The following is a 23,699-nucleotide window of genomic DNA, read 5'->3' as shown; positions in this document are numbered from 1 at the left end:
TGTAATATTCAATAAGATCATGACTGATCTGATCATGCCACGTTCCCAACAACCATGATAACCCTTCATCCCTTTGCTTATCAAGTCTCTATGAGCCTCTTTCTTTAAAAATATTCAAAGATTTGCTTCCACCACCTTTTGAAGAAGAGTGTTCTAAGGTTCATGACCCTCTGTGAAAAAAATTCTCTCCATCCTTATCTTAAATGGATGATTCTTTGGTTTTAAGTAGCGACCGCCCTGATTCTAGATTGTCCCACAGGAGGAAATATCCTTTTTGATCCAATCAGGTCTTATATGTTAAGGTCTTATATGTTTCTATTAAGTCACCCCTTCCTTTTCTAAACTCCAACTGATACAATTGTACCCTGTCCAACCTTTCCTCATAAGAAAACCATCTGTTCCAGATATTAGTCCAATAAACCTTCTCTGAACTACTTCCAACACATTTACATCCTTCCTTAAATAAGGAATAGACTAAAAGAACACCAATAAACAGTACAACCGAAGCATAACCTCCTGACTTTAGTATTCTATTCCCTTTACCACAATTGATGACATTCCATTCCCTAGATGTAAGTTTGTTCACTGAGCTAGAAGCTTCATTTTCAGACGTTTTGTCACCATACTAGGTAACATCATCCATGAGCCTCCAGTGAAGAACTGGTGCTATGATCCGATTTCTATTTATGTGTTTAAGTTTCCTTGGGTTGGTGTTTCCTAATTGTTTGTTGTATCTGCATACTGATCTTGTGCAATTCACACATTACAGCACTTAGATCCCTCTGAATCTCTGCTCTTGGCAATCTCTCATCATTTAGATAATATGCATTTTTTATTCCCACTGACAAAATTGACTATTTACCACTTTTCCACATTATACACTTACCTATCTATATCTCTTTATTGTATCCTTATGTCGTCCTCGCGACTTAGATTTCTATCTGACTTTGTGCTATCAGCAAATATAGTAACCATATTTTTGGTCCATTCATCAAAGCACTGATCTTTAGGTATTGTTTTATCTAGGCAATGAGAAAATGACTACTCTATTACCTATTAGCTAGCCAATCCATGACAGTAAGTTACCCCCAATACCTTGAGTTTTTATCTTCTCTAATAACCATTTATATGGTATCTTATCAAATGCTTTCTGAAAAACTAAATACTGTACACCCACCAGTTTCCTTTTATTTACAGCAGAACTTGCCGCCTCAAGGAATTTGATCAAAATACTTAAATACAATTTCCAATTCACAAACCCTAGCTCCCTGATTTAATAATAGCCTCTAACGTCTTCCCTAAGACAGATGCTAAACTAACGATCTTGTGGTTTTCTGATTTCTGTCACTCTCCCTTTTTGAATGTTATTTTCATTATTTTATAATCTAAAGGAACATTCTGTGACTCCAGGAGAATTTAGAAAACGTAAGCCAATGCATTAACTGTCATACTAGTTATAAAACAAACGCAGAAATTGCTGGAGAAGCTTAGTAGGTTTGGCTGCATCTGTGGAATGAAAGTAGAGTTAACGTTTTGGGTCCATTGACACTTTTGTAATTTTTGTTTTGGTTTTGGATTCCCAGCATCCACAGTTCTTTGCATTTTAAAAAAAATTGTAATAGTCACTTCTTTTAAATCCTTGGATGGGGTCCACAGGACCCATCATCCCTCAGCGTTATAAAATTCCCACAGTGCAGAAAGAAGCCATTCAGCCCATCGAGTCTGCACCAAACAGCATTCCACCCAGACACAACTCCTTACACAATCCCCATAACACCTTACCACCCCTGGATACTACAGATTATTTAGCATGGCCAATCCACCTAACTTGCACATCTTTGGACTGAGGGAGGAAACTGGAGAACCTAGAGAAAACCCATGCAGACAGGGAAGAATGTGCAAACTCTGTACAAACAGTCAACCAAGGCTGGAAATGAACCCAAGCCGCTGGTGCTGTGAGGCAGCAGTGCTAACCATAGAGCCACCATGCCCCTTCCCTAGTGATTTTAATTTTCCTAAGTACATCCTTGCATTTTATTTATTTCCATTGCAATCTAGCCCAATCTTGTAGGACAAAGCATATGTCAACTCTTGACAAGCCTATTGGTGTGAAGAGGAGTGGTGTTAAATACTCTTTTGGAAGTTCCTGCTTTTCTTGCCTTCAGAGGGATGTGTCATAGAGATGGCAAAAGACAAATATAACCAACCAGTCAAAAGTAAGGGTTAAGGGACTCAAAAATTTGACTCCACTTTCTCTCTACAGGTGCTGCCAGACCTGCTGAGTTTCTCCAGCTATTTCTGTTTTTGAATCAAAAACAAAAGTATGGCTAATTTGAAGGTCTGATCAGGACAGAACATTAAACACCTGAAGATTAATATTTGAGAAAAAAATATTGCTTTCATCACCCTTCCAATAGGTCCTGCTCATGACTCCTCTTCTGTTTTGAATGCTCTGGATATGGGGCATTGTGGGAAGGCATTCTTACGCTGACCCTTAACCCCTTCTGTTGGGTGGTATTTGATCTATCTTGTGGTATCAGACATTTGTCACTGTCATGCTAATTGATGATCACTTCTCTCCTTGACTGCATGAATTTTGACAGTCAGTCAAGGAAATCCAGACATGTTTCAGCACTTACAGTACAACATAGAACAGTACAACACATTACAAGCCCTTCGGCCCTCTATGTTGTGTTGACCTTTTATACTACTCTACATACTAATCTACATACCCTTCATTTTACTATCATTCATGTGCCGATGCAAGAGTTGTTTAAATGTTCCTAATGTACCTGACTCTACTACCATGACTGGCAGTGCATTTCATGCACCCGCCACTCTCTGCAAAGAACCTACCTCTGACATCTCATCTAAACCTTCCTCCAATCATCTTAAAATTATGCCCCCTTGTGATAGCAATTTCTGCCAAGGGAAGAAGTCTTTGGCTATCTACTCTATTTATGCCTCCTTATCTTCTACATCTCTATCAAGTCACCTATTATCCTTTGCTGTAATGAGAAAAGCCTAGAACCCTCAACCTTTCTTCATGAACATGCCCTCCAGTCCCGGCAGCATTCTGGTAAATCTCCTCTGCATCCTCTCTAAAACTTCCACATCCTTCCTATAATGAGGCTGCCAGAACTGAACACAATATTCCAATTGTGGTCTAACCAGGGCTTTATAGAGCTGCAGCATAACCTCGTGGCTCTTAAATCCAATCTCCCTGCTAATGAAAGCCAACACACTGTACGCCTCCTTAACAACCCTTGGGTGGCAACGGATCCCAAGATCCCTCTGTTCCTCCACACTGCCAAGAACCCTGCATTCTGCACTCAAATTCGACCTTCCAAAGTGAATCACTTTACACTTTTTTCCAAGTTGAACTCCATCTGCCACTTCGCAGCCCAGCTCTGCATCCTGTCAATGTCCTGTTGCAATCTACAACAGCCCTCCACACTATCCACAACAACACCAACCTTTGTGTCATTGGCAAACTTACTAAGTCACCCTTCCACTTCCTCATCCAAGTCATTTATAAAAATCAAAAAGAACAGAGGTCCCAGAATAAATCACTGGTCACTGAGCTCCAGGCTGAATACATTACATCTACTATCACCATTTGTCTTCTATTGGCCAGCCAATTCTGTATCCAGATAGCCAAACTTCCCTGGATCCCGGGCTACCTCATTTCTGAATGAGCCTATCATGGGGAACCTTATACACTGCCTTGTTAAGATCCATTTATACACATCCACTGCACTACTTTCATCAATGTATTTTGTCACATCCTCAAAGACTTCAATAAGGCTTGTGAGGTATGACCTGTCCCTCACAAAATCACACTATCTCTAATCAAACTGTGCCAATCCAAATAATCATAAATCCTGTCTGTCAGAATCCTCTCCAATAATTTGCCCACCACCAGCATAAGACTGACTGGTCTGTAATTCCTAGGGTTATTCCTATTCCCTTTCTTGAACAAGGGAATAACATTTGCCACCGTCCAATCATCTGGTACTACTCCAGGGGACAGTGAGGATGCAAAGATCATCATTAAAGGCAAGCGATCTTTTCCCTTGCTTCCTATAGGGTATATCCCATTTGACCCAGGGGACCTATCTATCCTTTTTTCAAAATTTCCAGGACATCCTCCTTCTTCATGTCAACCTGTTCGAGCATATCTTGTTTCACGCTGTCCTCACAAACAAAAAGATCCTTCTCAGTAGTGAATACTGAAGCAAAGTATTCATTATGGAACTCCCTTACCTTCTCTGACTCCAGGCACAAGTTCCCTCCACTATCCCTGATAAGCCCTACCCTCACTCTGGTCATCCTCCTGTTCCTCATCTAAATGTAGAAAGCCTTGGGGTTTTCCTTATTCCTTCATTCCAAGACTCTTTCTTGCCCCCTTCTAGCTCTCCTAATGCCATTCTTCAGTTTCTTCCTGGCTACCTTGTAACCCTGTAGCCCTAACTGATCCTTGCTTCCTCAACATTAAGTAAGCTTCCTCCTTCCTCTTGACTAGATGTTCCACATCTCTTTAATCCAAGGTTCCTTCACCTTAGCATCCCTTCCTTGCCTCAGTGGGACAAACCTATCCAGCACTCGCAGCAAGTGCTCCCTAAACAACCTCAACATTTCTGTTGTGCATTTCTCAGAGAACATCTATTTCCAGTTTATGCTCTACAGTTCCTGCCTAATAACATTGTAGTTCCCCTTCCCCCAATTAAATACTTTCCCATACTGTCTGCTCCTATCCCTCACCATGACTATAGTAAACATCAGGGAGTTCTGATCACTATCAACAAAATACTCACCCACTGAGAGATCTGACACCTGGCCTGTTCGTTGCCGAGAACAAAATCCAATATGGCCTCTCCTCTAGTCGGCCTATCTACTTATTGAGTCAGGAATCCTTCCTGTACACACCTGACCAAAACTGTTCTATTCAAACTAGGAGGTGGTTTGATCCTGCAACACCAGCAGCTTTCCAACCACATCTTAAGGCATGTGAATACTGAATTTCTGTAGGATTTCCCTAATTATTCCTTGTAACAGCAGCAGGAGGCTTGCAGGAACCTTTGAGAAAAAAGCAACACTTGCTGCCATAGCACATCACTGATTAATAGTTCAAAGAAATTTATCTGTGAACAGTTAAATGTCAATTCATATGGCTCATATTAAATGTTCTCAGTCATCATATCAATCGGAAAATGTAAAGGATGGATACAAGCCTACAGAAATGTGATGAAAACTAAAAACCTTGCCACCTTTGGTAGCTATGTTTTTGGTTTTGCCATTCAGTTACGTAACGTTATTAATCAAGGTCAGGAGCCAGGTACCTGCTTTCTAATACCTTTACTGCTTCTCAGTACCTGTGAAAAATAGAAGAACCAAAAAAAAATTTAAAATGCTTTCCTTTAAAGACTATTAATTTTCTAATGCTTCGAATTTTGGAAAAATATGTATTATGTTAATCTTATTTGTTATTTAAATTTCTATATTAAATTTTACATTATTTATTTTATTCTATTTATAAAAGACCTTATCAGTGCATGGGTCAGCGCAAGGGCCTATGTCAGGATCAGCATCTCATCTGCTTGCCACCACTAGGATGCCGAACCATGACAGTGGAGTAGTAATCCAGCAAGCCATGCCTTCGCCAACATCCAGCTCAGTCATCACACAAGCACCTTCTACCAACAGGCAAATAGGGTAAGTGATTAGTTCAGATATTGCTATCCAACCTACCACTTTCATTCATAAATAAAAGAGAGTATGACACTGATATAATGGGAAGTAAATTCAATGTTACTCTCTCAATGTCTGTTTGGCATTACCTCTATACAAATAAAAGTCAAAGTGGTCAATCTTCTTCTGACATTGAGTGTTACAGTATTGCCAGCAGTGTACATTTGTGTTGTTATTTCTTGTGGTGGTTTGGGGGCTTCATTAACACAGAAGTGTGCTATTCATAGAATTTACAAAGGACAAGGATCAGTGATAGTTCAAATATGAAATTCGACTTCTAATAAAAATGACATGGGTACCTATGGGACTACAGTTTTTGCTAATAAGCTAAACTAAGTCGATCTGAAATCATTAAAACGTACATCCATGACACATTCAACTGTCAGTGAGGCACATGTATTACTGGGAAGCAACTTTCAGAATCTTAGAAGTGAATCCATAATTTTACATTAAACCTGTTCAGCTCAGATCATTTCTGATGCATTGGGAGCAATGAGATGGGCAGAGTACATTGAAATTGTGCCACTGGACTAATTGTTACAGCGACTGGAGAATTCCTCAGTGGAAGTGAACTGGAAGAATATGTAAAGGGAGAGGGCAAGCATGCAGTGGTAAGTGGGGTAGATGGTAATTGAGCAGCAGATAGTGGACATGATAGTAGTTCTGGGTTTTAAAACACAGATAGTGGTTCTGGTTTAAAACAAAGATTTCTATATTGTGTCCCAAAAAATGTAATTAAACTCTTCACCCACCAATTCTTGGAAATTTTAGCTGGTCTTACAAATAGAAGAGAATACCAATTTAATAATTTAATAGAACTTATATGCACCCTCTCCACCTCCAATTGTAGGGGACACTAATTCTAAAGCCTGAACTGTAATATCCACCATTGTTTTTGCACAATTCAGTTTACATTTAATCAAGTCTAATAAGCAATGTAAAGATTAAAATGTCAATGTCTTATTCATTCTTCTCTGAAAGGACCATTTTTATTCTTATTACCCTTCTTCTATCTCTTCCGTGTATTAGTTTTCAAAACTTTTCTCCAGAATTATATAAACTTATTGTGAGGTTTCTATGACTACCTTTGATGTACATTAAGTAGATTCATTGGCGGAGGTCATTCATTCATGGAACTTAGAAGGGCAGATTATGTTCAGCTGACTGTATTGGGCAGGAGCAGAAACTTCCCTTTCCTAGTGGCACATTAAAGTGTAGAGTTGAAATCCGTGACGTTTGTGTCATGTTGGGCCTTGTGTCATCCTGCAGTGAGTTCCCATTCTGTATTATGTTTGCATGCAATGAACATGCATTATTGAAGAAGTTTTTTCCTTACGTCCCACCTTCAAGCTAATGTCAGCGACACATAAGAATCACATGGTATCAAGATTACATTCAGTAAAGGTCAGTGCAGTATTTGGCTTTGTGCAGTGTGTCTAAGGTCAGCCTTTTCCTTGTTGATCTCTGTAGCTCAAGGCAGGAGAATGTCAGCATGCATGAAGGATCAGGACCAACAAGGGTAAATCAGGGAAGGGTGTGGAGTGGGCTTGGGGTATGTAGGAGCAGAAGAGTGATTGAAAGGAGCAAAAGAGGCTAAATCCAGTACTTGGAGGAGTCCATGATGGTATCCTGGATTTGGTGTGGGTAGGCGGGAACAGTTATCAAGGTAAGGAAGTGAGGTGTCTAAAGGCATGGTTTTTATATTGTCCAATTGTGGACCCATCATAGGTAGTTGTCTGGCAAAGTCCTTTAAGGACTTTGAATTTACCTACATTTTGATTACCCTTGCTGAGCGTGATCTTTGACCTTGCCCTTTTATAATGTACAGAAGCTGAGCTTGCAAGTTAAGCCATGTTGTACACATTAGCAAATGCAACACTGGAGACTAGCATGAACAGTCAATTTTGAATTAGCATAAAAATAGACCATTATTTTTTCCACAATAAAGAAATGTCCCTAACTCCCCTGTAACCATCAGCACATGCCAACCATAAGGTATGACTGTATGTTTAACTCTCTGACTAAGATAGTCTCAACAAATAATGATGCTGCACTCATGTATAAACTGGTATAATGTGAAATAGTTTTTTTAGATTCCCGACAGTGTGGAAACAGGCACTTCAGTCCATCCAGTCCACACCGACCCTCTGAAGACCCATTTCCCTCTGACTAATGCACCTAACACTATGGGCAATTTAGCATGGCCAATTCACCTGACCTGCACATCTTTGGACTGTGGGAGGAAACCAGAGCACCCGGAGGAAACCCACGCAGACACGGGAAGAATGTGCAAACTCCACACAGTCGCCCAAGGCTGGAATTGAGGCCCTAGTTACCAGTGAAATTTAAATGTGAATAACATTCATGCCTGTTGTGTTCTGAATAATTCTTATGTTAATGGTAATGTAGTTGGGCAGGAAAATGATCTGTGGAGCAGAGACTGCCTATTGGTCCATGAACCATTTTTTTATATATAACATAGTCAGAGTGTACTTGCTACATTGCCAGCTGATTTCGGGTTGCACTACTGAAAATCTTCCCAAAATGTGTGATCACCAATGCTGCTTGCGCATGGTGCTAGCACTTTAACTTCTAATTATGTGGAAACCAGTAAAAAGCAAAAGGGTAGAAGCAGCATCTAATTCCCTCACTATCAGAAATAGTGTACCATGGTTAAAATTCCACCCATATCCTCTGTGCCAGTCACTAAGTGAAGACACATGAAGCAGATACAATCTTATAAAAACTTGACCAAGTAATTAAATTGAAACTGATCACAACATCAAAGAAAGAGCACACTTTACAATACTATTATGTACCGAGAATATTTGGAGGGGGGGCGGGGGGAGAGGTGTTGGGTGGTGGTTACAAGCAGCGTCTAACAGGTCAGAGTCAGGTCAATGGGTTTGTTTGCCGAGTCTGCAAGCAACTATTCACCTCAATCAGATTTCTTTCCACTGAAGTTCTCAACAGTAGTTCAAGAGACTCATTACCTAATTTTACTGCCACTCTTATTTAGTCTGTTATGAAAACTTTAGCAATACTTTCCAAGTCAATAGAAAATAAAAACTGTGACTGTGAAAATTTGTAAACTGATTTGCTTGAACAACTTTCACCCCCTGAATTAGAATGGATTTTGGCAGTGAAATGATTATTAGTTTTGTTGTATTTTTACAATATAAACTCTGTCCAGGGTTATATTTATTTTTGATATGCGAGCCAGACGCCTTGTTAGCATTTATCTATCTGGAGCATATATCTATTTGTATAATACTCAAAGTCATGCAGGCTCATTTCAAGTTAGTGAACTCTGGCTTTCTAGTCTTGAACCCTGATGATTCACTTTTTATTTGCATTCACATTTTGTCTGTTTAGCTGTTTGAAATTTTCCATCCTGGTATCTCTTTGTCTTCCCTGCCAATGCTACAGTTTATAGATTTTTAAAAATCACACATTTCTGGAGCAGGTGGAACTCAAACCTGAGCCTGTGGGTTCAAAGGTAGGGACACTATCACAATAACATGAGAGTTGATTTTTTTTGGATTATTCATACTTATAATCAATCTGTTCAGATGTGTTATGACACACCTTTGCAGTATATGGGATTTGAAGCCGGTTCATCTGGCACTGTGGATGGGATACGACTAGTATGGCACAAAGATATTTTCTAACCAATCCATTTTGAAATCTTATTATTTACCTCCAGAGGAGGTAGGACTTGAACCTGGTCTTCTGGCTCAAAGTAGGGACACTAACAGTATAGCAAAAAGAGCCCCTGTTGGTGTCCGCTGTGGCTCATTTAGGAGGCCACTGTCTTCTGAATTGCATGTTTTCAGGTTCATAGCATCTCTCCAGATCTTGAGCAAAACAAATTGGTGCTGATGTTCTAGTGCAGTTCTGAGAGAGTATTACACTATGAGGCATTAAACATGGTGCCACCTACCTGCCTAGATGGAAGTAAAGTATCACAGGGCAGTATTTCAAAAGAGAGTCATCCCTGGTTAATATTTATCTTTGACCAATATCAAAAAGAACAGATTATATGGTCATTTTCACATTGCTGTTTGTGGAAGTTTGCTATGCACAAAACAGCTACCGTGCTTTCTACGTTGCAATCGCGTTTACACTTTGAACAGTACTTTATTGACTAAAGTACTTTGTAAAACACTAAATTGTATAAAAGCAAGTATATTTTTATATCCTAAATCCATCAGTCAAGGAGCACACTGGAAAAAGATGACTATACCAGAAGGAAGGATTTAAATTTGTATCGTGCCTTTAATGTATAAAACATTCCAAGGCTCTTGTAAATGTCATTTCTGTTATAACGCATTAGTTTTGTTCTTGTGCAACCCTGTGCTATAAGAAAGGTTGTGTAATAGCTGCACCGTTTAAACTAATGCGGCCGGAATCACACTAAAACCAATACATGCTTTAAAAGTTTGCACTTTAGAACCAGTGTTCCCATTCATCAGTTGTGTTATAGTGAATTTGCATTAACAAAACATGTGTTATAGAAGAACGACCTGTGTACTCACGTTGCTATGATCTCAAAATTCTAACAGATGAACTGAAAGACATACACAATAACACAACAAGAAATAGTGTACCATGGTTAAAATTCCACCCTTATCCTCTGTGCCAGTCACTAAGTGAAGACACATGAAGCAGATACAATCTTATAAAAACTTGACCAGTAATTAAATTGAAACTGATCACAACATCAAAGAAAGAGTACACTTTACAATACTATTATGTACTGAGAACATTTAGAGGGGGGGTTGGGTGGTGGTTCCAAGCAGCGTCTAACAGGTCAGAGTCAGGTCAATGGGTTTGTTTGCCGAGTCTGCAAGCAACTATTCACCTCAATCAGATTTCTTTCCACTGAAGTTCTCAACAGTAGTTCAAGCGACTCATTACCTAAATGGAGATCTAATATGCAATTCCTTGGACATAAAAGCTTCAGAAATGACATTGAAAGAACTGGCAGGAAATGTTATAAGAATTTAAATCTGCTTACTGACTTTACAGTAAAATGAGTACATTCATAACACCATTTCAAACAAAATACACAATACTGGCATGTTTGTTCAAAAACTGGAAGTATAACAAATAGTGGGAAAAATTATTTGTATGTCCTTTTTTAATTTCAAAAATATACTTTATTCGTAAATAAACTTAGTCACAAATGAAGTTTGGTTCTTTGCAGTAGCATGTCAAGGAAGAAAACATTGGAGTTTGACTCTATCCAACAAACCAAAGACCTCTCTTACACATGTAAGACTGTATTTACTTACATTTGAGGTACAAGCAGGGTCTGATAACCTCAGAAAATGATCTTTCCTCACTGCACCTTGGCTGCAGCTGCCCCAAGCTTTAGTGCATCCCTTAGCATGTAGTCCTGGACCTTGGAATGTCTGCAACACTCAGTTGAGGTCAACTCTTGGTTCTGGAAGACCAACAATTTCCAGCAGACCAAATAGTGTCTTTCGCCAAATTGATGGTCAAGAAAGATAAACCTATCAAATACACTTCCTGCCTGCTTTACTAACCAAATAAGCTTTAACGTGTCTGCTACCTTAGGCAGCCAAACCAGGCAAGGCTTCCAAAAAGGTTTGCACTCTGAACTATAGGCATATAAGAGTTTCATGATTGTAGGTCAACTCAAAAATTTTATATTTGTATTGTCATGTAGCCACATATGCCCTTGGCCATCATGTCTGGGCATTGTTTCCTCCAATGCAAACTGTCATCCACTTTGGCACCAAATCCTTGGAAATTATTTTAATGTTAAAATCATGCATCTTCACAGGAATAATACTCCTGTGGTCCACTTGGCATCTCTCAATGAGGGGTAATGGTTCTGAGGAAATGGGCTGCTGTGTGGTTCTTGTAACCTTTTAAAAAGGGAGGAGAATGTTTGCACTTTAAGGGTAGAAAGGAAATTCTTTGGAAGGAGAGAAGTGTAGAGGAAAAGTTGTTGCTACTATAGTTATATCCTAGTTACTATATCGATGGGACGGCACGGTGGCTTAGTGATTAGCACTGCTGCCTCACAGCGCCAGGCATGCCTCTTGCCTCAGGCGACTGTGTGTGGAGTTTGCATATTCTCCCCGTGTCTGTGTGTGTTTCCTCTGGGTGCTCCGGTTTCCTCCCGTAATTCAAAGATGTGCAGGCTAGCTGAATTGGCCATGCTAATTTTCCAGTAGTGTTCAGGGACATATAGGGTAGGTGCACTAGTCAGGTAAGATATAGATTAATAGGGTAGGGGAGAGAAACTCTTCAGAGTGTCAGTGTGGACTTGTCGGGCTGAAGGGCCTGTTTCCACATTGTGAGAATCCTATGATTCTTACTGATATTGAACAAAGTGCATTTAACTATGAATAATGTATTTGGATACTGGTTAAAGACACTGCTGACGTTTGCAAGACTGAAAGGCATCTAAGAAACCTAAATTTTATGGTAAAGCATCAGTAGAAATTATGGTGTCCATGGGTAGAATCTTACTATCTCCCACCATGGTAGGGGATACAGCTATAAGGTCCCCCAAATAGTGGTGACGGCATGCGCTCCAGACCTAATTGCAATCTGTTCCAGTATAGCTATGGCACTGGCATCTACTTATCAATATGGAAAATTGCCTATATTTGTTCTGTCCACAAAAGGTGGGAGACATCTAACCCAGCCAATTGCTGCCATGTCAGTCAGCTCTCAGAGTGATGGAAGGAGCCAACACCAACGTTATCAAATTGAACACTTACAACAATAACCTCATTTGCATTTAGTTTGGGTTCTGCCAGTGCTACTCAGCTCCTATCCTGATTATACCCTTGGTCCAAACATGGGCAAGTGAACTGAACTCAAGGGATGAAGTGGGACTGGACAGCCTTTGACATCAAGGCAACATTTAACTGAATGAGATGTCAAGGAGTCTTAGGAAAACTAGAGTCAATGGGAATCAGTGGGATAACTCTCATAACGCACAAAGGAAGATGGCTCTAGTTATTGGAAGTCAGTCATCTCAGCATTAGAACATCACTGCAAGTGTTCCTCAGTGTAGTGTCCTAGACTTAAGTATATTCAGCTGCACTATTAATGACCTTCCCTTGATAATGAGGACAGAAAGTGGAAGGTTCACAGTTCAGTACCATTATCAACTTGTCAGAAACTGAAGCAGTTTATTTTATATACTGCAAGACCTGGACAACACTCAGCCATAGGCTGAAAAGTGACACATTCCATATGTGTCAGGCAGCAACTGTCACAAACAGAAGATGGTCTAAGCATCTCCCCTTGACATTCAATAATGTTACCATTCCTGAATCTCCTACTGTCAACATTCTGGAGTTTACCATTGACCAGAAAATGTACTGCGGTTGCCAAATAAATAGTGGCTAAAAGAATAAATTAGAAATGAGGAATTCTGCTGAGAGTAACTGACATCCTGATTCACCAATACTTGATCACCAACAAGACACAAGGTAGGAGTGTGATGGAATACTCCACATTTGCCTCAATGAGTGTAGCTCCAGTAACACTTAAGAAACAGGATGAAGCAGCCTGTTTGATTAAGCACCCCTCTCACAACTTCAAAATTCATTCCTTCAACCACTGATGTTCAGTAGCAGTAATGTGTACCATTTATAAGACACACTATGACAACTCACCAGAGCTTCTTCAACAACATCTTCCAAATCCGTGATCTCTACCATCTAGAAGATAAGGGCATTAATGAATAGGAAAACCATCAATTGCAGGTTCCCATCACAATCCAATCTGATTTGGAACTATAATACCATCAGTGTCATTAGGTTAGAGTCTTGGAAATCTCTCCCTAACAGTTCAACTAATTAGATTAGATTAGATTACTTACAGTGTGGAAACAGGCCCTTCGGCCCAACAAGTCCACACCGCCCCGCCGAAGCGCAACCCACCCATACCCCTAACCTAACACTACGGGCAATTTAGCATGGCCAATTCACCTGACCTGCACATCTTTGGACTGTGGGAGGAAACCGGAGCACCCGGAGGAAACCCATGCAGACACGGGGAGAACGTGCAAACTCCACACAGTCAGTCGCCTGAGGCAGGAATTGAACCCGGGTCTCTGGCGCTGTGAGGCAGCAGTGCTAACCACTGTGCCACCGTGCCGCCCACAAACAGTATTGTAGATGTATTTACAATACATAGACTATAGCAATTCAAAAAGGCAGCTCACCATCACCTTCTGAAGGGCAATTAAGGATGGGCCACACATGCTGCCTAGCCAGCAACATCACACCATGCAAAAATAAAAGAAAATATATCTAATTGAATCTAGCCCAAAACAACCTTAAAATATTTAACAATATTAAACCAAATTCAAAGGACATTCTTATTAATATGCATTAATATGCTATTTAAAATGAAATTAATGAAAAGCCACTATTCTTTTACAAAAGAAATAGCATTTTTTTATTTGTTCATCAAATATGAGTGTCGCTGGCTGGATAGCTGCCATTGCTATCCCATTTGTACAGACGGCAGTTAACAGCCAAGCACATCACCGTGGGTCAACAGTCATATAGAACAGACTTGATAATGGTGACAGATTTCTTTCTCTAAAGGACATGACTGAATCAGATGGGTTTTTACAATAATCAATAGTGGTTATATGGTCACCATAGATTAGCTTTTCAGTCTAGGCTTTTTCATTGAATTCTAGTTTCACCATTTGCTGTGGTGGGATTCCAACTGTTGTCCACAAAACATAGCTTGGATTTTCAATTACTCTTCTTGCAACATTAACATTATACAATCACTCCCTCAATGGGTGGATTTGTTTATGAAAATATATCTGATTTATACCAAAAGTAAACAATTTATGCAAAAGGAATAACTCATCATTAATGTAGTAATATTCCCAAAACATGGCAAAAAAAGTCAGTCTAATTTTTAAAATTCTTCTAATAATTGAAAGCTCCATGTTCTTTTCTATTTCTATACTTGCACTATAAATGCATGTATGTTAGAATTGGTCAGTTTTGCAATGTGCAAATGCTTAAAAAGCTTGTACCAAATTCTTCACCCTAATATGTTAAGGGACAAAGTAAGACATTTAGGATAGGTTAATATTTACATAAGAATAGGAGGGAGAAAAAGTGATGTCAATGCTTAAAGCTTGTAGCATGAATTTATGGAAAGCAGGGTTACAGTTATGGCCACTCAAAGAGACAGTGGGGACCATATCCCCACCAATCAGAGCAGCTTCACAGCCATTTAACATTCTGTGGAGTATTAAGTGATAGGAGACCGGACTTCACTCCTAATGACGGTAGATAGCCTGCCTCAGAAAGTCAACCTCTAGTTGGCATATCTAGTGTGGCAGTAATAGCTAAAACTATAAGCAGACATCAGAGTCTGGGAACAGTTAGAGCTAGAGGTCTCACAGCAGGAAGGAGAGATGAGCCGAAGTCCGTAGGAGTGGAGTTGGAGAGATTGGTATCTTGATGATTACTCTAGGATTGAGGGGCTATCTGCAAAGCTCAGGTCTCAGGTTCAGTGACTGCTGTGGAACCTTGAGGCAGCTCCACCCCTCTTTCCTGCCAAGGCACGAACAGGGAAACCTGCATTTCATCCTTTGCCCCTAAAGTTTTTCCAATAGCTTCATACCTGAAGCCAAGTCCATGTAGTCTACTCCACCATTCAATTACTATGTTTAAGGAAGGGTCAACAGACCCGAAATGTTAACTCTGAATTCTCTTCACAGATTCTGCCAGACCTGCTGAGCTTTTCCAGCAGCTTCTGATTTTGATTCAATTACAATGATTGGTCGGATAATCCTCAACTCTACTTTCCTGTCTTAACCTACAATCCTTGAACTCCCCTGTTCCATTGATTGCAAAGCTGTCTGTCTCAGTCTTGAATGCATTTAACAACTAACCTTGACAACCTTCTGCAGTAAAGAGTTCCATGGATTGCTATAGGGAGAGGTTGAATAGACTAGGGCTGTTTTCCCTGGAGCGTCGGAGGCTGAGGGGTGACCTTATTGAGGTTTACAAAATTATGAGGGGCATGGATAGGATAAATAGACAAAGTCTTTTCCCTGGGGTCGGGGAGTCCAGAACTAGAGGGCATAGGTTTAGGGTGAGAGGGGAAAGATATAAAAGAGACCTACGGGGCAACTTTTTCACGCAGAGGGTGGTACGTGTATGGAATGAGCTGTTAGAGGAAGTGGTGGAGGCTGGTACAATTGCAACATTTAAAAGGCATCTGCATGGGTATATGAATAGGAAGGGTTTGGAGGGATATGGGCCGGGTGCTGGCAGGTGGGACTAGATTGGGTTGGGATATCTGGTCGACATGGATGGGTTGGACCGAAGGGTCTGTTTCCATGCTGTACATCGCTCTGATTCTATGACTCTGAGAGATGAAATTCCTCCTCATCTGTCTTAAATAGTCAATCCGTTACTCTGAGATTATGCCTTTTGGTCCTAGACTCTCCCAGAAGGGAAATAACCTCTCAATATCTACTCTGTCATGTCCTTGAAGAATCTTATATGTTTCAATAAAGTCTCCTTTCATTCTTCAACACTCCAATATTACAATCCCAATCTCAACCTTTCTTCATAAAAGTACCCTTCCATACTGGAATCAACATAATGAACTTCTATAAAATGTCTCCAATTTCAAAAGTTGTTCTTAGTATTCCAACTGTGGTCTGACTAGTGCCAGAACTATACATAGTTTTATTAAATCTTCCTATTTTTATACTGAATTCCCATTGAAATTAAAGCCCTCTTACTGCTGAACTCGAATGCTCGAATTTATGATTCTTGAAAGAGGACTCCCAAATCCCTCTGTGCTGTGATGTTCTGCAGTCTTTTCCCATATAAGTAATATAAGCTCTTCAAGCTTTCTGTAAAAGGGTAAAACATTGTATTTACCCACATCATATTCAATCTGCCCAAGTTTGTTTTCCCCACTTGATCAACCTATCTACAGAGGAACCTCGATTATCTGGCATTCAATTATCCAAATATCAGATCATCCAGCAAGATCACAAGGTCCTGATGCTCAGCTAACTGTGTTATCCAGCATTCGATTATCCAGAATTCGATTAACCAAGCAAAGTACTGCCTGTCTGTGTCCTTTGGATAAGTGAGGTTCCTCTGTACATCCCATGTAAACTCTGTGTCATCCTCACTACCTGCCTTCTCACTTATTTTTGCTTCATCTGTAAATTTGGTGATAGTACATTCACTTCTCTTGGCCAAGTCATTGATACCTATTGTCAATAATTGTGGCCCCAGCACTGATCCCTGTAGTACTCCATTAGTTACAGGTTGCCATCCTGAAAATGTGCCCTTTATCCCAACTCATTACATTTTTCATCCCTTCTTCAGTCCTCTGTCCATGTTAATATACTACCCAATATCATGGGTTCTTATTTTGTTAAGTAGCCTTATGGATGGTACCTTATCAAATGCCTTTGGAAAACTAAATGTATTACAACTATTGATTTCTCCCTTTTCTATCCTGCTTGTTACCTCCTGAAGAATTCTAACAAGTTTTGTCAGGCATGATACCCCCTTTGTGAAGCTATGCAGACTCTGCTTGATTATATTATGTATTTCTAAATGCTCTGCTATTACATTCTTCATGATTGACTCATTAAATTTTCCCAGTGGCTGGCATTAAGATAACTGGCCTATGGTTACCTGTTTCAAAGTCTTCCTCCCCTTTTGAATAAGGTTGTTAAATTGACAGTTTTCCAATCCTCTTGGACTTTTCCAAAATTGAAGGATTGTTGGAAGATTACTACCAGAGTGTCTATCATTTCTGTTGCTATTTCCTTTAGGATGCAACCATCAGGTCCAAAGGACGTATTGGCATTTAGCCCCATTAGTTTCCCTAGTACCTTTACTCGATTGACAGTTATTGTGTTTAGCTGTCCCTCCCCCCCTCTTCTTGCGTCCATTGACTATTTCATATTTTTGGAATGATGTTAGTGTCTTCAATGATGCAAAGTATTTATTCACGCCTCTGCCATTTGCTGGTTCCTCATTGTTATTTTCCCAGCATCAATTTTTTATGGATCTCTCTTTGTGTTGGCCTCTCTCGTTTTATACATTTAAAGAAACTTATACTTTTTTTTATCTTACATGCTAGTTTAACCTTGGTTTATTTTCTCCCTTTTTTTGTAAATTTCTGTTGGTTTTGAAAACTTTCTCAATCTTCTGGTTTATTGTTAATCTTTGCCACATTGAACAAAAAAAAACTTGCAATTTGATACTCCCCTTAATGTCCTTGGTTAGACAGTCTATGCTACATTAGTGAAGCCTTGGCCTAGTGGTAGTATTGCTGGACTGTCAATCCTGACACCTAGGGGACTCTGGTTCAAAACCTGCTGTGGCAAATGTGGAATTTGAATTCAGTTTAAAAAAATTTTGGAATTAAGAGTCTAATGATGACCATGAAACAGTTGCAATTGTCAGGAAAACACCATCTGCCTCCCTATTGTCCTTTAGGGAAGGCAACCTGCCATCCTTATTTCATCTGGCCTATAGGTGACTCCAGACCCACAGCAATGTGATTGACTCTTAATTGCCCTCTGGGCACTAAATGCAGACCTAACCAGTGATGCTCTCATCCTGTTAATAATCTTTTTAAGAATCCTGCTATGCTACTGCCAGATTCAGGCCTTTGTGGCCAGTTAAAATGCAGTATATCCCCTCCAACTCTGCTGGCTTTTTGCAATATTCATCATATCATAGAATCCCTACAGTGCGGAAACAGACCATTTGACCCCGAAGGTCCACACCAACCCTCCAAAGAGTATCCCACCCAAGATCCATTCCCCTACCCCAATTACTCTGCATTTATCCCTGACTAATACAGCTAGCCTACACATCTCTGAATACTCTGGGCAATTTAGCTTGGCCTGTTCACCTAACATGCACATCTTTGGATTGTGGGAGAAAACCGGAACACCCGGAGGAAACCCACACAGACATTGGGAGAATGTGCAAACTCCACACAGACAGTCGCCTGAGGCTGGAATTGAACCTGGGTTCCTGGTGCTATGAGGCAGTAGTGATATTGCTATTAACCTGCACTTTGAGCCAACATTTGACGTTCTATTGTAATATGTTGATCAGCTCCAGTAACCTCATCAGAGCTTGACTGCAAAACCATGTCAAACCTGTGATTGGACGAAGGCCACAAAGGCAAAATTCTTTTAATTGTTGTAGAGGCTCCTCCAGCACCACAAAGGAACCTCAGGCCTCTCTTTCCACAGGCATTCCACCCCCTCAGACTGTTTAGCATCTCCTCTCAAGCAGGTATCTTGGTCCTGAGCTATTTCCTTTGGGTCTGTGACCATATCTTTTTGATACCCAAATCTTGCTCCCACCATCACTTGCTAGTGGTTCCCTGCAGGTTTGGAGTCTGACAGCAAATGTACAGATGAAGGTATCAGGCAACATCCTTGTGCCTTCCATTACAATCACCTACTTGTGAAGTGCTTTGACATATTTTTACACGTATCTGATGAAATATAAGTATCTGATAGGGTAAATATAATGATTATCATTATTAAGGCTGCATGCTTAATGTACTTTAGACAAACAAAGAATCTATTGTGAATTAAGTTGATAATTGGCCAACTGGATCCTACTATGGCCAATTATTGAACTTTGTTTCATATTTATTGTTTTATATTAACATTGGCTTCAGTTATCATTCTGGTATGCCAGAAAATACATTACTTAATAAAAGCTAACATTTATTGAAAGTAAATTTATTTTCTAGAACATGATGCATGGTTAGAATGTTCAAAGTAACCTATTAAACAAAGAAGATTAATTGGTTCGTAACAAATCTCCTGTTGTAGCCGACAATTAGATAAAATGTTAACTTTGGAATGAAATTAGACGAAAAAACATGAGAATGTTGTGTGGCACTATTAACGTACTTGAATGGGATAGCTTTTGAACAGAATTAGCAACTCAACATTGGATATTCATGAGGCACTGTAGCAATGGGATTGTATTGAACAATAAAATATAACCTCCCAGCCTGACATGCCAACTGTCACCACCATGAGATCAATTTTGGTTTATTGAAGAGTGCGGGAGGGCATGCTAGGAACAGAATCAAGCAAACCTTAAAAAAAAGATGTCTCAGCTCGGTGAAACAACAACACAGGACAACTTGCATACCCAGCAAAGTAAGAAGCATGTGCTAGTGTTGAGTGATCCCATAACCAACGACAAAGATCTAATTTCTGCAGGCCTGCGATATCTAGTTGTGAATGGTGGCTCCATAAGTACCCACATCCTCAGTGGAGCCCAGAACATCAGTACAAAGGATAAGGTTGAAGCACTTATAACAATACTCAGCCCAAAGTAACCTGTTGTTGATCCTTACAATTTCCTCCTGAGGTCTGCAGCACAGACACTAGACCTCAACCAATTCAATTAATTTCAAGTGATATCAAGAAATAGCTGGTGGCATTTGATGCTGCAAAGGCTATGGATCCTGACAACAGTTCATAATGGAACTGAAGATGTGCTTCAGAACTTGTCATAACACTAACCAAGCTGTTCCATTATAGCTAGAATACTGACATCTACATGGGAATGTGGAAAGTTGCCCAGTTTGTCATAACCACAAAAAGCAAGATGCTGGGGATTACCATTGACTTGAAATTAAACTGGGCCAGCAATATAAATACTGTATCTACAAGATCTGGTTAGGCCCTGACTCCCCAAATACTGTTCAGCATTTACAAGGCAACCAGGTGGTGTGCGATGAAATAGTCGTCACTTGCCTGGGTGAGTGCAGGTCCAGCGACATTCAAGAAGCCTCATACCGTGAAGCAACTGACTTGATTGGCATCTCACACCTTTAATATTCACTCCATTAACTTTTTACACATATTGTACCAAGTATAAGATAGTTTGTGACAAATCACCAAGGCCCATTTGAGAGCACCATCCAAACCAGTGACTTCCACCACCTAGAAATACAAGGGCAGCTAATGCACAGGAACTCACCGTCCTGCTAGTTCTCTTCCAAACCACTCATAATCCTGACTTGGAACTATATTGCTCTGTCTTCAATGTTAGTGAGTCAAAATCCTGGAGCCTGAAACTCTCTCCTTTCATGGACCACTGAGGTTCAAGAAGCTCACCACATCTTGCTGGGGCAAATAGGAGTGGGCAATGAATGCTGGTCCAGCCAGTGACACCCACATCCCATGAATGAATAAACTGTTTAATTGCAGGTTCTAAAAGTTATGTATGGCCTGAAATTATACTTATTCCTCTCTCTCTGTTCACAATTGACTTCTGTCTCCTGTGACTAGCCCAAAGCTTGTTGTATGACCATAAGTCCAAAACACGAATAAATAAGCTATAAGATGAATGTTAATTACTCCATCTCACTTCTTCAATGGAGTAACAGCTCAACATGCTCCTCCTGAAGTATTAAATTCCTTATTTGATGAATCCACTACTACTCTACTCAAAACTCCTTGATGAATCAATCACTCTGTATAAAGATGACTGTGAAAACTGATCCCACTATGCAATTAGTTGAGAAGACATGTTGTTGCTTGTCCTGTTCAGGTAGATCACAGATCTCCTGTGGAGGGTGAAATGCTGAGAAGATCTTTAAATACTGAAAATTGTTGCTCAAAAGTCCAAGAAAGATCTCTGGGCATCTGTAAGCATAATGGAGTACCAGTGAATGTAAATCTGTGTCGTTAAGTTTCTACCCTTTATCCAAGTATCTCGTATGTGTATTTTACATAATGCTTAGGTCATCTGCTATCCTTTCTTCCTAGGTCTTGCTTTGGTAATTTTTTTTCACACATTGTTGCATTTTCTTAAATAATATATCCCAGTGAAATCTTTTCTTTCTTTCTGCAATATTTATAGGGATAGGGATTCCTCTTTATAGGACCATAGTTTGTTATGGAAGGCAATGGTATCTACCATGAATTAGACTTGTTCTTACACTTTTAGGTTTTTTATTCTTTTGCATTGCACGTTGTTGAATGTGTGAGTTGATAATGTCACAGTGAAAAAAGCTGTATTTCTGGAAACAGAGTGAACTTGGCAAGTAACGGTGTATATCTTTAGCCAATCAGATTGGAAGTTTGTAAAATTAATTTTGAAAGAACTTGGACAAAAAAGTTTTCATTTGAATCAGTGAATTCAATGGCAAATGAAATATGATAAGACACATGAAGATAGGGGACAAAGTGACTGGATGAAGAGAGTGCAAAAGAGACAAGAAATGAAAGATTGTAAGACAATATTTAGAGATCATGTTGAACTAAATAATTTTGATTTGTGGATTTGCCTTCATATACAGGAGGCTATCTCTGCTTTAATTGATTTTAAAAGGAGACCAAGGGAGAAAAATGCTCCGATAAAGAGGAAAAGTTAATAAATAACACAACTATTGTAATGCAAGACAAAGAAAGAAAAAAAAGAGTCCATAAACTAAGCTCAATAAATCCTGACAACAGAACTTTCAAAAGACAAACAACAGTTCTTCAGGTAGTTGTGCAACTTTAAATACACACAGCGATGATCCTGCAGCAGTAACATGACACTTTGAAATTAACAGAGACGTATGGGTGCATCTGCAACTACATACATTAAGCAGTATATATTCTAGAACCTAATGTTTCTTGTTTCTCCAGCACAGGCCTTCGAAAGTTTTTGATTGTGCATTTAAAACACATACTGGAAACGAGAAAATTACTCTTGATTTTCTCCCCATTTGTGACTGGTGCAAAGATTAGAATTCTAGCCTCTTCGTAGGTGAACAGATTCATCATCAACCAACTTGCGCATTTTATCAAAATGCAATTTAAAACCTTTGAAGAAAATGCATCTACTAAACCACAATTACAGCAAGACAGAATCAAATGAATTCAGCTTTGTACATCAAGCAATATACTATGCCTCTGGCTTTTTTTTCTGATGAAGAACTGCTTCATGATTAACATTTAATGGAATAGAGAGCTCATAAATGACATTGCCAGCCCTTATAAAAGCTGCACTAGTAAATTGTTTGTGATAACATTTGTCTTTTCAGATCAATGAAGTATTATGTTACTCTAATCTTTGGATCAGACTACTTTGTGTTCCTCCTGCTTAAAACTAAAATAAACTGGAGTACAATAATAATGTTAGAAGTAACAATAAAGAAATAAAGGACAGAGAAGGGTTCTAGTTTGAAGATAAAATTCTTTATTCAGATTATAGTAGATAATGACTATGATCAGTAAAACATGATCATTCCCAGTGACCACTTATGATTTGAGAAAAAAAATACTGTGCAAATTTATATCCTGTATTGTATTGAAAATTGTAAGAATATCCTGTAAACATCCATGAGCACATTTTGTTTTTGCATCTGAAATAAACACATTGGACTTGAAATTGTACAGTTCTACCTCTATCTCCTCCTGCTGTAAATTTGGCAGGACAATGGCGGAAGCCATAAAAAAAATGCCAACAGCCAATAGTGACATTTCGCTAAGATTTCTTCCAGTTTCACCAAAATTAGAATGGCAAATGTGTGGTAGCTCTCGTACCAATTCAGTTTGAGGGACAGTATCTAATGTGAGAATTTGTGATATTGTGATCTCTCTTGTTTTCTGTCCAGATTGGTCTGCATTCTTCTTACTGTGTGGGTACCAGTTTGTGTAAGAAATTCAAAGGATTAGCTGCACAGATAACTTTTCAATAATCATAACCATAAAGAACTTCATCCTTAAATTGGTCAAGTAAGGTAATTTTTCAAAATATAGGAAGATCCTGACAGTCCGTTCAGTGTTAGAAACTATTAAAAGTATTTACTCGGAGGGTTTAGGATTTTAAATCTCACTGACACAGCAAAGATTAAGATGCCCATGGCAATGTGAAACAGCAGTGGCCAGTCAGCAG

General features: G+C 39.4%; 1 protein-coding gene across 4 annotated transcripts in view; it reads left to right on the top strand.

The window, feature by feature from the left end:
- Positions 1-23,699, top strand: part of creb5b (cAMP responsive element binding protein 5b) — a 477,031-nt gene that overhangs the window by 133,607 nt on the left and 319,725 nt on the right. For all 4 annotated transcript variants that reach the window (XM_072575045.1, XM_072575042.1, XM_072575044.1 and 1 more), the window contains one exon: positions 5,543-5,715. In XM_072575045.1, the coding sequence (XP_072431146.1) occupies positions 5,543-5,715 (173 nt within the window). The remainder of the gene's footprint in view (positions 1-5,542; positions 5,716-23,699) is intronic.

The sequence above is a fragment of the Chiloscyllium punctatum genome, chromosome 8, assembly GCF_047496795.1.
Source record: "Chiloscyllium punctatum isolate Juve2018m chromosome 8, sChiPun1.3, whole genome shotgun sequence".
In the NCBI taxonomy this organism is placed as follows: domain Eukaryota; kingdom Metazoa; phylum Chordata; class Chondrichthyes; order Orectolobiformes; family Hemiscylliidae; genus Chiloscyllium; species Chiloscyllium punctatum.
Note: the sequence above shows the minus strand (reverse complement) of the source record. Positions and strands in the feature narration are given on the sequence as shown.